General features: G+C 36.5%; 1 protein-coding gene across 2 annotated transcripts; it reads left to right on the top strand.

The window, feature by feature from the left end:
• Window positions 1–8,203: 8,203 nt before the first annotated feature.
• LOC122650051 (glucan endo-1,3-beta-glucosidase 11-like) lies at window positions 8,204–9,990 on the top strand. Of its 2 annotated transcripts, none has more exons than XM_043843348.1 (3): window positions 8,204–8,449; window positions 8,545–9,626; window positions 9,885–9,990. In XM_043843348.1, exons 1-3 carry the CDS (start codon window positions 8,410–8,412, stop codon window positions 9,969–9,971), a joined length of 1,209 nt encoding a protein of 402 aa, XP_043699283.1. In that variant the 5' UTR covers window positions 8,204–8,409; the 3' UTR covers window positions 9,972–9,990. The 2 variants fall into 2 exon arrangements, with proteins under 2 accessions (XP_043699283.1, XP_043699284.1); XM_043843349.1 differs by having other exon boundaries at window positions 8,545–9,632; window positions 9,892–9,990.
• The last annotated feature ends 9,146 nt before the right edge of the window (window positions 9,991–19,136 follow it).

Here is a 19,136-nt window from a genome sequence, read left to right as displayed (position 1 = left end):
TGCAATAGCTAATAGCTTCCACACCTTGGAACCAGTATAGATTATTAATGGGTGGAATTGAAATTACCTGATTGTGAGAACAGGGGAAGCAATAGCTGGAGGTCGTTAAGGAGGAGGTGGTCAATGTTGGTAGTGTAAGGTGGTGAATCCAAGTGGCTGAAGCTATGAAGGGATCCACAAATAACCTACATTAGAGCATCTCTAAGGTTCTGTCTGGTTGCAAGCAAAGAAAGGGTAGGAAAGGGAAGAGAAGTGAAATCGGTTTGAGAAAAAAAAATGAAACATTTGTAACCATGATTGTAATTTACTTAAAACTCTTATTGTATTTGGTATTTATACTTTAAAGATGTAATCGTTTATATTTTTTTTCTTTTTAAATCAAAGAGATTTAATTACAAAATAAATAAAAAGTTAATAACTACGTTTGAAATATTTTGAAACTAGTTACACAATCATTATTGACAAGTATTACAAATCTTTCCATTTTAATTGTGTCAACATCATTTCCTTTTCGTAGTTATCATTATTGATAACTATGTTTTCTAAAACAAATTAGTGCAACTAGAAGAATATTACCCATGATAAGTATCAATATTGTTCCAAATGAGAAGAATTATTGAACCACTAAATCCAACTAGAAGCTATTTCTATCAAAACTCAAATTTCAAAAAGTGGTTATTAGTAATCTCAAAATCATCACATAACCAGTCTAGTCTGTAAGCAATATTCTTCTTCCAATCCTTATCTTTAAAGAAAGCCTAATCCCTAAGCAAGTGATATGATGATATGATTAATTACAACCAAATTAATGACCAGTTGAATTGAAACATTAAAACAAAAACTAGCAAATCAAGAATTATAAAGTAAGGGTGAATTAGGGAGTTAACACAATGTCCTACAGATGGAACTCCTCCCCATTAAATCTCCTAAAGTTGAGAAATAGTACTGGAAAGAAGAATGTCTTATAGCAGGTAATTACACTTTGTATCTTATATAGTAAGCAACTATCCATGCATGCACTTGACAATCTTTTCCGCCTTCTACTTCTTCTGTTTCAAATGCCTTTAGCCAAAGCATGCACCTCATTTGCAAAAGCACCCTCTTTTTAGTAACACAAACACATGTACGTACACAACCCACATGCAAAAGCCTCTCTTTTCCTTTCTACATGTTATCTTATCCATCCAACCTTTTCCCTTGCATCACCAGGCAAGAGACTTGGATCAAAAAAAGAAAGGAAAGAGAGCATTGACGAGCTAATAGGAACATGCATGGTTTCTTTTTCTTTTAGGTTTTTCTTGGATGGAGAGAGAGAGAGATATTTTGAAGAAGATGAAATAAGTATAGATAAACGAAAACCTACAACGAAGCAAAAAGAATGAAAATCACAAACAACAATTACACAATGGATACAAGGATTAACGTGGTTTGACAAAATTGCTTATGTACATGCTGAGATGAGACTTGCTTCACTATCCTCACACATCTCTCAGATTATAGAGAAAAATCATCTTGCTACAAATATATAGTAAAACTCTACATAAGTACATATTACTAAAATATTCATGTAACCTTACAAAAATTGACCTCAAGGCCACTGGTCATTTGGGCCCTATAGCCTCTTAACAGTCCTTCGGAATCAGTACACAAATGTAAGCAATGGAATACAAGACATCGTACCCCACCACTAGGTAAAATGTAAAATTGTGTACCATAATATGCTTTTTAGAAAGTCCTCTTTTTTCAAGAGTTTCCTTTCCCCCCCCCCCCTCTTTTATCATTTATAGCATAACATGCATATATGCCATAGTTGGAAAGCCAAGTTTTCTAACTTGACTCGCCTTTCAGAAACCTGGTGACTCGGCCTTGCCAAATCTAGTTAAGGCGAGTCATATTTTTTTAATGCAATAAAATACTTTGCTTTTATTAGTCATTACATATATACATGAGAGAGAGAGAGAGAGAGATATGAAGGCAAGATACTCAAATTGGAATTATTTTTTTAGTGAGTTATTATTTTCGAATTACACTTTTATTAGTTATTACATTTGTTGATTTATTTACTTAACAGTTAAGTAATCAACTATTTATTTTCAAAAAATGACTAGACTCATTGAGTTTATGGTGACTCGGGTAAAAAGATGGAGTCTTATTTGATTCAAACAATTTATGATTGAGTCTTGTTATTTTTCACCCTAATCTAGTTTACATAAATCTTGATTAGATCTATTAAAATACTACTCGACTCGGATGACTCACCTTAGTCAAAACCTGATTTTCCAACTATGTAAACATGCATGGCTCGAATGATCTTGGACATGTTGGTCTTGTTAAGTTTCTTTCGCCACAAGTAACCACCCCACCCCATCTCACGGCATCCATGGACGGACGGTGTGAGTGTGAGATGGGGTGGGATAGTTACCAGCAGGAAAGGGGATCTGGATTCATCCTTAAATTGGGCCTATACTGACAGCAATAGTTTCCACTCCAGGATTGTTGGAATGTTGAGGTTCCATTCAAGACCCACAGTTCCATGTAGTGTGTAAAGCATTATAGGGTCTCTTGTGAATCCCAAAAAAAAAAAACTTAAAAGAGTCTGAACCTTTTTTTTTTATGAAAACAAAAGAGTCTGAACTTTGAAGTGCCTTTCGAACATGCATTTATGAAATATGTTTTGGCTTGACTTTACTGCTTTAGCAAAATGAATTAGTTGTCAGTATATTATAATTCAAACTAAGATTAGAGACTAATTATGTCGACCGTTTGGTTTGTTCTAGTAAGTAAACCGGTTTAAGTTGAATATTTGATCACAGTGCCAATGCATGTCTCACACTCTCACCATTCCACTTTGGTTTTAAGTTTGCAGGTTAACCACTTTAAATGTCCAGATTAATTAAGTTCTAATAATTAACTACTTTAGGTTACGATCCAACACTAAAGTAGAGAGAATCTCTTAACCTATGGTCATCCATGGGATCTCACCCTTTGATTGGAGTAGAGAAGGGTATTTCAGACCTTCAACAATAGGGACGAAAATTAATGATGATTGATATTCATTCTTTCCATAGACCAATCATATCATCAATTCACCATCAATGAAGAGATATTTTTCTCTTACAATGAAGAAAAACTAAATCCATATTTTTAGTACGTAAGTACTAGAGGTTCTCTTCACTTTCCCTTAGTAAAGCATAGGGTTAAATCATCAAATGCATAATTAAAAAAATCCCCCAAAAATATAAGGTGTTTTAGGGCATCATGCTACATTGATTTTTGATAAATCCTACACAACTAGAACGTAATGTGATTAACATGTAGAGACTTTTTGGACCTTAAACTTCATATTCCATTTCTAAATAGCGATGACAAGGCTTAGAGAGCTAAGTATGCAAGGAACTCATTTCAAAAAGAGTTTCTTTCTCGTCCCTAGGCCTAGTGAAGTAAAAGGCTTCACAATTTGTCACATGACAGTATATGAGTAATCCATGTGATAGAAAACCAGACAAGCATCTCATTTGTATAATTTAAACTTAAAATGAGTAAAGGAAGTAGCTAAAATTACGAAAGATGTCATTTTATATTTTATATTCATTTCCATTTGATGGCATTTTGATAATTTTACTAAAACTTTGAATCGGAGTTAGAGCAAGTTTCCTTGTTTACTGGCATGTTTCACAAATATTCAACTGTTTCAAATGCCTTTAACTATTGAGATGTATGTGGAGTCCTCTATCACATAGACTAACCCATGTACTACCAAATGTCAAATAGTAAAACGTTATACTTCACTATGCATGTTATCTAATGACGCTTAGAAGGACCCTTTCAAAAATTATGAGATTGAAACAAATGGTCAGTTGAATATTTGTGAACTGGTCCAGGTTTGAACCAAACAAGTAGGATGACTCACTTGTAAAGTACCAAGCCAATTGGAGACCCCTAGAACCCCGTAATATCTTATTTATTACTTTTGTAGATGGTTTAATTGCATGTTCATAAAGAGTGAGCTGATAGGATCATATAAGATTTGGGTTTATTTAAAACATCAAGTCATCAACATTTATGCTTTGGAAATGTTCTTTTCAGCAAACAGCGGAGGAAAGTGTGGGAAAGGGATATGAACAAAAGCTACTTTGGGATTTGGTGGAGATAAGGGTAGTGCGGCCTCTGTAGAGTTATGGGGTCACTTCACCACGTAATCGCCTATTCCTTCCTCTTATACCAAACACTTCCTAGGTAGGTTTACCTTTGAAATTCCACCATATCCATGCATAGTGTTTCATCCAATTAAAGCATTCTAGCAGTGTCAGTTTATCCTTAATGCCCAAATTGCCCCATTGTCACCCAACTCTCTCCTCCTCTTCCCCCCCACCCCAAAAAAAAAAAAAAAACATTTATAAAAAAAAAACATTCTAATTGTTTTAAAAAAAAAGAGGTATATCCAGTGCATGAGGCTCTTGTCGTCACTACATAGTCTGGAGAGAATCATAATGTACGTAATTTTACCCCCTCGCAGAAAGACTATTTTTCAATTTGAACCTGCAACCACTAGGTCACAATGAAATAACCATACTGTTGCACTGACACCCACCCTCTACTACATTTTAATTGTTTTTCCCCTCACTAATATCTTTAAAATTAGCAAAATCACAAGTGACTGGTCAACTCTTAGTTTAGGGCTGCCTTAAAAAATGATGATTTCACTAAAGCCCCATGGCTAAATTATTTTCATACTAGGCTTGATATGGTAATTAGTCATTTACACTTATGAAGATTACACACCTCTAGAAATTACAATTGTTTTTTTCCTATTAAATATTTGATCATTTATATGATCCCTTATGTTTAATAATCAACATTTGCTTTTTTAGTTTCTCTTTTGTTCTATTCCCAACCCCCACCCTCCCAATATGGTATATAAATGCCTCTTGGCCTTAGTTGTCTTGAACATTTTGGTTAATATGTGAATCCTAAATCCTTGGAAAGCTACCCATGTTAGCTTTTGGCTTTTACTGGGATTTCAAGGATTGTCTGTGACCCATTATATTGTGGTTTCCAACCCTTTACATATGATGAGACACTCCCCTTATCCCTTCTATGGCTTCTTTTGACACCAGACCTAAGCTTTTCTAGCAGAAGTTCCTGGTGGGCTGGCTGGCTGTGACTTAAAGTGGGAGGTAATGTCTGCTAATAGGCAGAACCCACTAATCCCTCCTTAATTGATCTGTTAAAAAGAAACTAAAGATCATGCAAATTATAATCTCTAGATTAATAGTATGTCATTAGTTACATCCAATGTATTAGTGTGTTACCACTTACCACATTCGAATTCCTAACCAGCCTTTCTGGGAATTAATTAATCCAGAATCAAATCTGGCATATCCTTTTGGCAAGTTGATGCCTAATGGTTTTAATAACTATAGCAAAAGTAATCTGAGACTAAACATCTCCTACTTAAGTACCAATCTAGATTATAAAGTGTTAAGTAATCTCATTTGGTATCAAAATCCAGTCAACATCATTGGATTCCATTACTAATTATCATCTAATTTATTTCATTGATAGGTTTCACCCTGTCACATACTATTAATTCCTTTATGGATCATCATTCTAAGCATAACATCATTATGCCTAGTGAAGTATAACACTTCACTATTTGCCACTTGGCTTAGTCCATGTAATAAAGGATCCCACATAAATCTCAATGACTAAATTTTAATCCAAAATAAGCAAAGAGAGTTGCTCAAACTCTGATTCAAAGTTTTAGCAAAATTACCAAAATGTCGGAGATTAATATAAAATACAAAATAGCATCTTTTGTAATTTAACTACTTCCTCCATTCATATTATCTTGAAATTTTACAATGAGATGCTTGCCCATGTACTACCATGTCGAAAATAGTGAATCGTTATACATCACTAATTATCGTTGAAGTACACTGATTCTTCTTCTTAGATTGGTTTATTTTTTTGGATACCTCAAAGCTTCTCACATTGCCACAGAAATGGAGGAGATTCTACCTAACTTCTTGCTCTACATTGAACCTTTGATCCCAAATAAGGATAAAACTTAATAAGGGGGTAATTTGGGCTAGGCTCTACAAGATCCAAGTTGACTCAACCAAGTTTTAAGCTGTGACTGTATTAGTTAGCTGTCTATTCTCAATTTCTTTTCATGTAAATTAAAGCTGTTAAATATATCTTTCCATGTAAGCTGTGGTATATCTTTACATGTAAAGCTAGTTCTGCCATGTATAGATCTTCCAATGTATATATTGTTTCCTCTTTAATGGAGTTATAGAGTGGATTTTACCATTTCACACCAAGAAGCTTTCCTAAGTCAGGAGATGAAGATTGATATTCAAAAGCACCCTAATAGATACTGCTAAAGGCCAAAATGGTCTAAAGAGTGAAATTGCAAAATAGTGGGTCTAAATAGATATGCATATTTCTATATTACCCATGTGATCAATGCCCCTAAAATACCTAAGCTTTGAAGCTTTACTCGTCATCCAAGAAAATTTTAATTTTTCTACTAAAAAATTATCAACAAATGAAGTCCTTGTTTGACCATTTGGAAGTAGACAATATATTTGGATTGAAATTTTGCAACAAGTGGGGGAGAGATGATGTGGAAACACGTGGACGCTTTTGATTAGCCTCTTAATCTATCATGTGCAAAAATGAATACTCTCTTATTCCACACTTTTTGACCTTGCCCCATGGCAAAAATAATTGATGTCTGATCGAAATTGTTAACTACTCAACCAAGTTGTTAACAACTCAGCTAATTATTAGAGGGGACCTGTTTTCTTATAGATCGACATGGACGAAAGAATCTTCTTAATGGGCACCTAGATTTGCCATGTGATAGGTCGAATGGGATTTTAATTTTGTGCATAACTAAACTCTAAGGGTTTCCATGCAAATGTCAAGTTTCAGTCCAAATTGAGTTTGACAAGTGAGGATCAAAGCTTGAAAAATCTATATGCATGGAGTATTTTATTGAAGGCTGAAATTTTAAACGTGGTCAGACAATTAATCCATGTACCAGATTTGCCACATCACTCTTCTCAAAGTGGTGGTTTGAGAATTTTTGTGCCATTAAGAATCTTGATAGGCAAAAGTTTCCGTGCACGATCTTGTCCCCCTTCTTATAATAGGGGTCAAAATGACATACCTTCTATTTGACACTTTGTAACCCGTTCCACCTTATGATCCGTGCATGGAAACTGAGTGTGATTCATGTCCTTGTACGAGGATGGTCCTTGGGACCCCACTGCCCACCCACCTAGAATCCACTGCCCCCTTGTGGATCGTTTAGATTCTAGGTAGGTGGACGTGGGGTCCCATTGTCCCAATAACCGTCCTCGTACAAGGACGTGAGCCGAACTCATGAAAATCTCCCCCATTTTAATATTATAAAATTGTTTATTAAAATCAAAGACGTACAATTCAGACATTTTTTTTTGTGGTCGAGCTCCTTTGCGGCCTAGGGTTATGTGGCCATCATGTTATGCACAATTCCTAAATCGCCACCTCAGCACATATGCCTATCCAATGGTTGGACATCAAACTCCTTTCAAAATTGAATTTTGGGTTGCATTTTTTAGGAGCTCGATGCTTAATCATTTTTTTTTTGGATAGAGATGTCCAATCATTGGATGGGCATCTATGTTGAGGTAACGACCTGAGAGTTGCACACAGCATGATGACTATACAATCACAGGCTGCTGAGACGATCCAAATCCTTCTTCTTTTTTTTAAGGTACATTTTTTTTTTTTTTTTAGATTAAGAGCTTGTATATAGGGGGAAGGAGGGAATTAAGGGATGGGGATAGGCCCCAAAGTGGTTATAACTCATGACCTCTTATTTGAGGAGTTGGTCTTTTGCAAACTTAGCTGACCCCTTGGGATACATTGTTTTTTAAGGTACATTGTTATGACACCAATTCTAAAACCCATTTGTGAGCGAGCTTTTTGTCTGTATTTCATTTGAAGAAAAGAAAGTGTAATGAAGGGTTTTTTCGTCATTTCAGTGAGCTTTATCCGGAGGAAGAAAGTGGCGGAGGCTAAAGAGGGGTAGACGTTTCGTCGATGGAAAGAGAAAGACCCAAGCAAGAGCAGAAATTAACAAATTAAGACGACAAAAGGAGCCGTAGACTGGGAGAAGATGAGAAAACGAAGTCATTTAAAAACCAGCTAAGAGGTAAGTGTTAAGGCAACACTGCCAAGGCAAGCCAAACCCAAACCCACCTCAAAACCCCTCTTAACAAAATTGCAAACAAGCAAAGAAAGGAATTCGTCACAGCTTCTCTCCCCCCCTATTTCTCTCCCTCCTCCAAACCTATTCAGATTTCTCTCTCTCTCTCTCTCTCCACCCCAGCAGCTACCTTCTCAAGAACTACCATGATTCACATTTTTCTTCTCTATGCTCTCTGCTTCTCGGGTACTCTCTCTCTCTCTCTTGAAATTTTGGTTTTCTAGTCTGCATTAATGGAGAAACCACTTATTTTGATTTATGGGTTTTGTTTTGTTTTACAGATTTTGGATTGATACATGGAGTTGAAGCTTTAGGTGTCAACTATGGCCAAATTGGCAACAATCTCCTTCCACCACAGGATGTCCTTGCCCTTTTAAACTCCCTAGAGATAACCAAAACAAGAATCTATGATACCAATCCCCAAGTCCTCACTGCATTTGCCAACACCGGTATCGAACTTATCGTCACCGTCGAAAACGAGATCCTCGACGATATGATGGACCCACAACAAGCCCTTCAATGGGTTACCACCCACATTAAACCCTACTTCCCTGCAACAAGAATCACCGGCATCTCTGTCGGCAATGAGGTCTTCACAAGCAGTGATTCTTCTGTAATAGCTAATGTAGTCCCTGCCATGGTCAGTATCCATGGAGCACTGGTTCAACTAGGCCTAGACTCATACATACAAGTCTCTACAGCCAGTTCCTTAGGAGTCTTAGCCAACTCCTTTCCACCATCTGCCGGTTGCTTCCGGAGTGATCTCGCCGGAGTCATGTCGCAGTTCTTGCACTTCTTATGGAACACTAAAGCACCTTTTTGGATCAATGCTTACCCATATTTTGCTTACAAAGATGATCCAAATAGAATCCCTCTAGATTATGTTCTCTTCAATCCTAATCCAGGAATGGTTGATCCATACACAAAGTTAAACTACGATAACATGTTATATGCACAGGTTGATGCAGTGATATTTGCTGTTTCAAGAATGGGTTTTGGAGGAATGGAAGTTAGAGTTTCAGAAACTGGGTGGCCTTCTAAAGGAGACCCAAATGAGTATGGTGCAACTTTACAGAATGCAGCAACTTATAATACAAATTTGTTGAGAAGGCAGATGAAGAATGAAGGAACACCATTGAGACCTGGACAGAGGCTTGAGGTTTATGTGTTTGCTTTATTTAATGAAGATATGAAGCCTGGGCCAACTTCAGAGAGGAATTATGGACTTTATAAACCTGATGGCACCATGGCTTATAATCTGGGGATTTCTGCTTTATCTACAACTCCTTCATCAACTTCTTCTTCATCAATTCCTTCTTCATTAACTCCGGCTTCCATCTCTCTTACTTCCTCTGCTACTCAGGTAAAAGTAAAACCATAGGTCCCTTTTTTTTTTTAATTAAAAATTTTTTACTTTGAATTTGTTAATAAGTTGCAGCCCCAAGGCTTAATTAAATGTACCTATTGTGTATGTTACATTACATTAATTTCATGTTAATTTCTTTGTTTCCAATTAAAAGGAGTATAGATGTGCAGAATATTGTGATTAAAATTTATGATCTGATTCTACTTTTTCTTTTTTTTTTTCTTCTGTGCCTTTTATGATATTATTGTGTAACAGGCCAAAGCAAGCAGATATGAAAGCTTGGAATATTGGATTTTTGTATACTTGTTGACATTCCAAGTCTTAATGAGAAGACCATTCTAAGCAGATAGAGTTGGCCATGGAAATTGAAAAATCCAAAAAGGGTGTTTGGAGTTTGGACTACTAAGATGGTGCATGGAATATTTGAAGGTGATTATGTCAATACATGGAAGTGTCTTAATGATTGAATTTGAATTTCAAAAATTTGACACGTGGTTAATTCAAAATATTCTCTAATCATCATCTAATGGTTGAAATTATCACATCATCTTTCCACGTGGAAAAAATTGATGTACCCCATACATATATGCCATATGGGTGGCCTCTTCATAAAACCTTTTGCCCTTTATTTTCTTAATTGCGGTTATATGAGAATAAATCATCTTGATTGGTTGGGAGTAAAGCGATCCACTTTGGGACGTGGAATCCACAAACGGTTCTAAATTCTCATACATGATGTGTTTCCATTTTTTTTTTCTTTTTAAGTAAATCTTGGTCTGTGCGGTGCTTACCTTTTCTACATAGTAGGATAATAAAAATAGAATCCAAGGGCAAAAGGGTTGATCGATTCTTATTATTTTATTAATTAAAATTAATGATAAACCAGACAAGGAGGACGAGAGATGGGTGAGCTTTAATGCTTTATTCCCTTCCACAACCGTCAGCATTAAAGGGTCCTAAGTAAAATTAATGATAAACTAGATTAAGGAGAGAGAAGAGAGAGAGACGGAGAACCAGCTTTATTCCCTGACAATAACCGCCACCATGGGCCATATTGATACTTTTTTAAGAAATGCGATAAATCAAAGGCTCACTAGCCTCTTGTCTCTTTCTCCCACCACCCCACCCCTGCTTCTATCTTCATGTTTCGTTAGTGGAAACATAGTCTCTTAAGGCAGTTTCAGCCATTTTCACATGCTGACCACCAATTGTTTGGGTACTATCTAGGCACGAGACTCATAATATAACTATAACCGGCCAAATCCTCACCGTCCAAAACAAAAATTAAAAGGTGGGAGAGAGAGAAAAGGAGAGTCCAATGTGAGACCCACCCACCAACTAGAGAGAGAGAGAGAGTTATAGACCTATACACCTTTTCTATCATTCTAAGGATAGAATTTGTCACCTTTAATAGAAAATGGTAGACTTGGTCCCCCTTGTTAAGAGTGGCAATTTAGCATGATATGCTGACTAGCTTCTCTCCACTCTTATTGCAAGCAATGATGAAATGAGGATTGAGAGCTTTCAATTTAAGGTGAGGAAGTTGAGTGATGTTCATTGTAGACCCAGCTGCTCAAGACAACGAACGGTAGAGTTAAAGTCCACTATTAACTTATTGCAAGCAATTCACTGAGACACCATTAAAATAAATTCCTCTCCACTTACTTTGCCTTGTCTCTGTTTTAGTTTAATCTTTCGAGAATTCTATACCTGCATCGCCCTTACATAGTATGAGTTCTTGAGATGTAAGAATAACAATATGGGCAGCAATATAAGACTATATTCTATATATAACCAAAACAATGTAGACTTACTTGTAATCAGTTGTATATTGAAAATGAAAAGACGGGTTCCACTTCGTAGAAACAAAAACCAATTGATGTTGGATTGAGTCGTATCAATGCGACACTCTCTTTAAGGTTTTTATTTGTCCCTTAATAGTGAAGTCCGGATTGACGTGCAATTATACCTCCAAGATGAAACAATCCACAAATCACTTAAGGCAACACTCCTATTGTGATTATAGAAGGGGATCCGAAAGCTAAACTCAATACACCTTGAACACTAATACTGGAGGAGGAACCAAAACACAGAGGAAGAACGATCTTTGGGTTTAGAAACTACGTATGGACCAATCTTTGTTACAGGTAATAGAATACGAAATACAGTCAAAGCACACACTCTGTTATGTCTCAAAAACTGTTGAAGAAGTAAAGTGACTTCTTCGATCTGTTCGTTCAACTATTTATGTAGAAACATACGGGTGAGTGTGTATGTATACGTACAGATATGACTATACATACATGTACTCCTACCTACAGGTGCCTCTACAAGTAAGAGTGTGTTTGTTTGAAGTTCGAATTTTAAACTTTCATATTAAAAAAAAACTGAAATTCGAAATTCAAACTAACTATATATGTAAGACCACATCCTCACCCAACCTTGAGCTTCCCTTGGAACCCTATGTCCTTTAAGGACTCATGAGTACTAATGGGAGAAAGTTCTCTATCCGGGCATGAGTCTAGCGCTCTCCCAATTTGAAAAGACACCCCTGCTCACTTGTTTTGAGGAGGAGAGAGATAGACACATGGGAGTACTGGTGTAGGCCACACTCCCGGACAGAGAATCACTTCTCTTTATATACAAGTTCACCTCTTTGAAGCTAAGCAATATGGGACTAAAAAAGGAGATTCCTTAATCATTGCTTGCTTTTAGCTCCAACATAACAAGTGCAAATTCGAAACAAAGAAAAGCAGGAAAACAAAAGTGAGTGATTTTGAATCTTAAAATAAAAAATACAACATGAGATACAAACCATTGGATCATAATGGCGCTAGGTGAAACCCCTAACTTGAGGATTGAGCTCCTCTCTAGGGAGCCCAACACGCCCAGGGGGTATCCAGCTGTTGGGCTGTGCCGCACACATCCTTAAGCGTGTGCCGAGATGTGTGAGGCACAGCCAAACCCTTGGATGCCCCCTGGGCACTCCCTGGGCGCTAAGCTCCCTGGAGAGGAGCCGGATCCCTAACCTGAACAGGAGAATATTAGAACAAGAGAAGAGTTTTACATCAGTTTATATCTAAATCCATTATCGTTGGAATGAGATAAGGTAATATAAATGTAAACAAAACCATGGCTACTAAAGCAAGACAAGAAGTGAAAACAAAAAAATAAAGGGTGGCATATAAGGCTAAGGCCAATTGTGTTTGATTGTCCACTTTGTCAAGCTGGTTTTAACTCTTTTTTGATCTTCAAAGAAAGGAACCAAACTGGGTTCGGACTCTGACTAATCACATAGGAATAAGAGACTTTCCATTCCTCTATGGTGCGTTGATCTTTAGTAATAAAAACTTAAAGAGGATGCTTCTTAATTCAGCTAATGTAGATGAATGTTTGCTCCACGCACCCTCACTGCAAATGCTTCTAATCAGATTCCCTTCTAACTAAGACTGCCATATTCTCTCTGTCTATGCTTTACCAAACCAGAGGGTATCATTCCTGTAGAGGGAGATCAAATCATGAAACTATAGCTTAAAATCCATAAACCTACCCAAGCCCCTGTTCATGGGCTAGAGAACCCAATTTTGTGTTGGACATTCGTTGGGTTAACTCAAACCCCCTGGTGCCTGGTGGGTATAGTGTTGGCCGGACTTGGACTATAGAGATTGGGCTTTAGCTGTGCCCCAAGCCTGCCCAGTTGATCAATGAGGTCAAATTTTTCCATCACTACTCTTACAACACAATTTTACTTTCACGATTAGTAGGTCTACACAAGCAGAGGAGGGAAAGAAGAAAATAGAAAAAGAGATGTCCACAACATGAATTTCTAATTTTGAGTCCATTCTAAAAAATGGGCTAACCTGAGTCCATTCTATAGAATGGGTTGTGCCTGAATTGACATCAGCCTGGGCCATCTCGATTTTACCATTCTTCCAGCCACTGCATGAGCATATTCTTGAAGCCTTACCATTGGTTTCCTGAAGTAACTCCAAGGACAGAGCCCTGCTTGTGGTATATGACATAAACCAGCAGATAAAGAGAAGGGCAACTGAGAAATGCATCTTCACAATTAGGATCTAAATGGGGGGAAAAGAAGTGGTGAAATGCCATATCAATTAGAAAAAGGCATATTACCATGACAAGTTGAATAAAGGAACATTCCAGGTTGGGTCTTATTCAGATTTTGAGGAGGTATAGACAAGATGAAACTAGAACTTGGCCTCTGCTCCACACTGTTCTACCTGATTTATCATCTTTTTGTATACTTCCTCTTTCAGACTTCTCTTTCTTACTACTCTGTATCAGTTTCCTTCTCTCCTGCTCTTGAGAAAGCAAAATATTCTAAAGCTGCTTCTGCATCTATGCTTTTAGTTGACATTTTCATGCCAAGCTTCTTTCCAAGTTCTCTTTCAAAACTAAAAAGTTTGGCCTTCTTTCTTTCTGCTGAAATCTCTGAATTATCCAGAAATATGTTGTTGTCCTGAGGTTCTTGAAGGCTTGACTTGAGCTGAAAGAAGGGAGAACCAAACCTAGTAAATAAGTTATTCAAACAAAGAGTTATATTGTCAGAGAGATGTAACTATTAAAACAAGTAGTCATTTTTACAAACTGTAAACAGATGCAGAAACCAAGACAGAAGAAACTGTACTATGCAAAGAACCCATGAAAATCTAATATTAACCCAATTACTCGAAGAATCTAGTCGCATTGGCTCAAAAAAGTTGCTAAAACATTATAGAAACCTAGGATGCTAGTTGCTTCTCTTATGTACCCCTTGAAATAAATCTTGTCCTCTTCCTCTCCTATAAATCACTGGAAATCACTGTTTGCTGATGATAAAGATTAATTTAACCCAAAACAGGTGTGATATGAACATAAGCCACAATAACATCATCACGTGCAAAGATTGGAAGGAACTACAACCTTCTATTAAGCAGAGTTATGAGCATAGTTTGCAAAACCAATGACTCACTAAGAGCAATTTGGGGACCATCTATTTCTTTTACTCAATATCATGATAAAGATGTTACCAAAATTTCAAAACCACTATGGTCTTTGAGAACAGCTCTGGATTTGGTTGCAGTGAAGGTTTTTGTTTTTTTAATTTTCTATTCCTTTTCCATTGCTTAATTACTTCAATTAAAGGTCAACCAAATAAAAAATTTTCCAGTTATCCGACTTTTCTCAGCTGTATCATACATAAGGGTTGGTTTCAATCCCAAAGCATCCACTATCAATGTTCTGGTTCAACTGCCCATAAGGAGGCAGAGATATAAGATATGTTATCCATAGAACTAGAATGAGTGGATGAAGGTTGAAAATTCCCCACAAGGGTTGAAAAGGATAAGTAGGGGTTTTTCAATTTAAATGAGGAAAAGAGACGCAATGACAACAACAAACTATGGACCTGATAGAGTGGAATTTGTGAAGTCCACCCAGATAGTTGGGATAAGGTTTGGCGAGGTTGACTTTAGAGTACATTGGATGGAAAAGACAATCAATCCAAAAAGAAAAACCTCATCACCTACAGTTTCTTTTTTTTGCCTGTGCTGTACATAACTTTGGTAACCAGTCCAATGAAATGAAGCCATACCCTGTGTTTCATTAAATAGGTAATGATGAATCTCCAAAAATATCATATATCAGAACTATCAGAGAAATCTTAATTGCGATAAGGTTCTAGGGTTTACTATTGTGGTGAACTGGTCCCATAGAAATGGAACTATTTGTTAATAAAAAAAACATTCCTTATCTTTTTGTTTGAAATCTTTTTTCCTACTGAATCCTGATAGAACTTCTTAGCACCTTACAGAAACACAGGAAAGGAAACAAACACATGAACAGTCCCTCTCCCCTGGGATCACCTTCTAAAAAAGTTTGGAGGTAGATATTGATCATTCCTGAGCATGTAAAAGATAGAATTCTAAGAAGCATTATTACCAAAATCAAATTTCCTTTACGAAAGCAATAAATCAAATCATTCAAACCATGACATAATGAGGAGATTCAATCGCTCCCTAAAATCGTCCAGCCTGCGCCTCAGATCTTGCACCTGTTGACGTGATTCCAAAATGAATCCTGAATTTGTCCTTTGAAATCCTCCATGTACATCTCTTAATCGCAAAACCAGTTCTCCTCCTCTACCTCCTATCTAATCACATCTTTCAATTGTTTACACTCCAGGCATGAGATCTCCACCCTGTGACCTAATGTCTTCAAATTCAATGCTGCTCGTTCTTCAGCTCCAGCATAAGGCAATCTCTGTTCTATGGATCTGGGGTTTGAAAGCTTCGATTCCAACAGCAGAGACCTCTTTCCTTGGACTTGGAGTTGATACAAGCGCCAGTAGACAGTGAATGAACCTCTTTTTTCTGTCGAAAGGATAATTCAAAAGTGAGGTTAAACTTTAAACCGAGTCTTTTATATGAGCAACAAAATCAAGCGGGAACTGAAATGTGTAAATTGTGTTACAGGTCCCTCATGTTTTCTACAATTACACATTAAAATCCGTTATTCCACCTTCTAAAATTACACCCACTGTCCTAATTTGCATGTACTTGGTTTCTCCAATTCTAAATTTTAATTTCTCATTATTGTAGAAAATATAATAGTTTCCTCTATCCATCGTAGCCTGCTCTCCAGCCAATCTAAATCTTTTCCGTCGTATTCTTTCTTTGTTGTTTCAAAGCTTCTTGTATTCGAGACAATTTGTTGTTGCATTTTGTCAAAACATAGTGATGCGGGAGAAAATTGTTGGGTGATGCTGGTCGGTAGATGGGTGGACCTGCAATCAAGATAGTAAACACAAGAGGGGGATTGGAGATGGCTATCGGGGATCCTTCGATGCCTAAGTCAATGCTCAGAGCAATCAATCAAAGTCGATGGATTAGGGGTGAGTGAGAAAGAAAAAAGAAAGAACATTCCAAATTGGAAGGTATTGACCCTATTCAAGTGTAGGTGAATCAGAGGATGTGGTTATATGATAGTGGGGTGGGTTACCACATTATTTTGCATGTGATAGTTGTTCAATCATCTAGTTATCTAATTATGGATAAATTATGTCCAGTATTGTGTTGTGGGGGTATAGTGGGAGTAGTTTAAGTAATGAGTAATGAAAGCCTGAGAAAGATTTGTAATGGGAATGAGAACTAAACTAGTAGTTGTGTAATGACTGATTCCTCAATAGTATGGAAATGAATGAAGGAGTTTTTGAAATCCCAAAATTATCTTTAGAAGAGATGAGATATGATTTCTTACCAAAGTTAAGACGCCAGGCTTTGGCCTGTAAAATAAAAAAACCCCTTATTTTCTCTCATTTCTCTTCTATCTCCACCCTTATTTTTTCTTATAACCCCATTGATGATTAATTTGACTAGTTCCATTGTTAACATATTCGCTAATTTCACGATCATCTCAACCATATGCGTACCATGTTATGTCATCGTATGTTAACATAGTTAAACTATGGAAAACTAATCTTATCATACCAACCATTAGGTGTAAATAGCTTTCAATAATACATAATTATGCATCTAATTGTTAGGGTCTTCTGTTCTCTCTTATTCCTAGTAATATATTGGTTAACCTCGTCAGCTTTGGAAAATAGAAGCCAGAAAAGTGGTGAGTTCTTTAAATAAGATGTTAATTAAGATGGAAATATAAGAATCATTAATTTTAACCAGTGGAACAAACTCACCAACCTACTATACGTACGTTTCATAATTTCCCCCCTTTCTTCTAGGTTTGCTGATCAAAGATGAGTCAAAGGATACCACACGTTCTCAAAATCTATATCCTCCATGTTTTAGAGACGTAGACCAAATAAATACTTTGATTAGTTGATGTGTCTCTTTCAAAATATAAATCCACAATGTATGACTTTCTTTCTACATGGTTAGAAACTACCACCATACAGGACAAAGTTTTCCTCCATCCATAGAGAACGGTTCACTCATCATCTTAGGGCTCACAAACCCCTCCTAGGGTTTTTAGTATGTTTCAAAATACACTCCCGATAATCAGTCCTACCTCTCGGTGAATTGGATCTCATTCATCATGGGTGGAAGGAAACTCGATCTATATTATTCCATTTTATCTGTCCCCATATCTTTCATTGTGTGACATCCTAATCGTTCACAAATTACTATTACCCTAATTTCTTCCATTGAACTTCCTTTTGCAACCTTTACATATACAACAATGAACCGCCACACCAAGGGAAGCTTATCCAGTGATTTTGATTTGTTTCATCCTTACTTGGAGATATTTCTTTGCTAAGGGGGGAAGGGGGTTAGGGAGGAGATATTTCTTCTAATCTCTCTCTATTTCTTTCCTTCCTTCCTCTTTGTCAAGATCATTCCATCAACATCTTAAAAGAAAGAAGTAAGGGGAAGATATTTCTTCTTCTAATCTCTCTCTTCTTCCTCTTTGTCAAGATCATTCCATCAACATCTTGCTTGAGAGAGAGAGAACTCTATATGGGAAGAAAAGTTGTTGGAAAGGTACATAACCTAGTGCATGTCCTATAGTTATATGGTAGACAACTCAAATGTCACACTTAACTTTTTACCAATTGAATACTTAAACTCATTCCACCAATACCCTTTTATTAGAGATCAGGTCATCTACTGCATGGTTTAATCTCTAAAAAAGCAGTTATTTGGTAAAATATGAACCATTCTCCTACCTATAAAAAGATAATATTAACCAAAAGTCTTTGTCTATCAATTAAACTAATAGGGATAGGAACATATGCTAGCTAGTTCATGAGACTCCTGTTTTTACTTTTTCAGAGTCTGATGACCTCCTCTTGTTTGATCTTTTCACTCTTGGCTGTATGAGTTGGTGAACCTCTTGTTTGTGTTTCCAATGAAGTTTTTTATACCTAAAGAATAAAAAATAAAAGGAACATCTAATCATACAAACATTTTTTTCCCATTAAATCCTCCAATAAATCAAATTCATCTATCTTGGATTCTTGATTGATTTAAAAAAAAAAATTCATTGGTTCTACTATACACTAGCCTCAAACATCTACCCTCAACTTTCTTTCCCAAATCTTTTACCACTTCCTACCAACTTATTACAATATTAATTATTCATTGCTTGTACCCACATGTGACCATGGGTCTACGTGTGTGTGAGATGTACCACGTAACCCATATACCTGGTTGTTTCTTATATTTATATTTTGGGAACGTGCTCTCTGAGAGCATGGTCCTACGCCAATGTGTGGGCCAAGGGCTCATACATAGAAGTATCAATAGGGGTAGAATTTTCACTTTTCATGGGGATGTGACAATCGTTTTGGCCCCATCTGCGTTTGAGTGCAACATGCACGCTTTCGAACAGAGTTCTTTTTCTCATATATCTAAATTTTGTTTTGAAAATGATGTTTTTATAGAAAAAAAGAAAAAAGAAAAAAAAGAATGCACATTGTATAAATGTTCCATATTTTGCCAAACATAAATACGTCAGACATATTTTTCCATATTTTGTAAGTATTTA

The sequence above is a fragment of the Telopea speciosissima genome, chromosome 2, assembly GCF_018873765.1.
Source record: "Telopea speciosissima isolate NSW1024214 ecotype Mountain lineage chromosome 2, Tspe_v1, whole genome shotgun sequence".
In the NCBI taxonomy this organism is placed as follows: Eukaryota; Viridiplantae; Streptophyta; class Magnoliopsida; order Proteales; family Proteaceae; genus Telopea; species Telopea speciosissima.
The sequence above is the reverse complement of the archived record's forward strand: the minus strand, read 5'-3'. Positions and strand labels throughout refer to the sequence as shown.

Bases quoted from the DNA above. Each gene is read 5' to 3' on its own strand.
- LOC122650051 (XM_043843348.1), top strand. From the start codon at position 8,410: ATGATTCACATTTTTCTTCTCTATGCTCTCTGCTTCTCGG. The intron at 8,450-8,544 runs GTACTCTCTCTC...TTTGTTTTACAG, and splicing joins CTATGCTCTCTGCTTCTCGG to ATTTTGGATTGATACATGGA. The intron at 9,627-9,884 runs GTAAAAGTAAAA...ATTGTGTAACAG, and splicing joins TTACTTCCTCTGCTACTCAG to GCCAAAGCAAGCAGATATGA.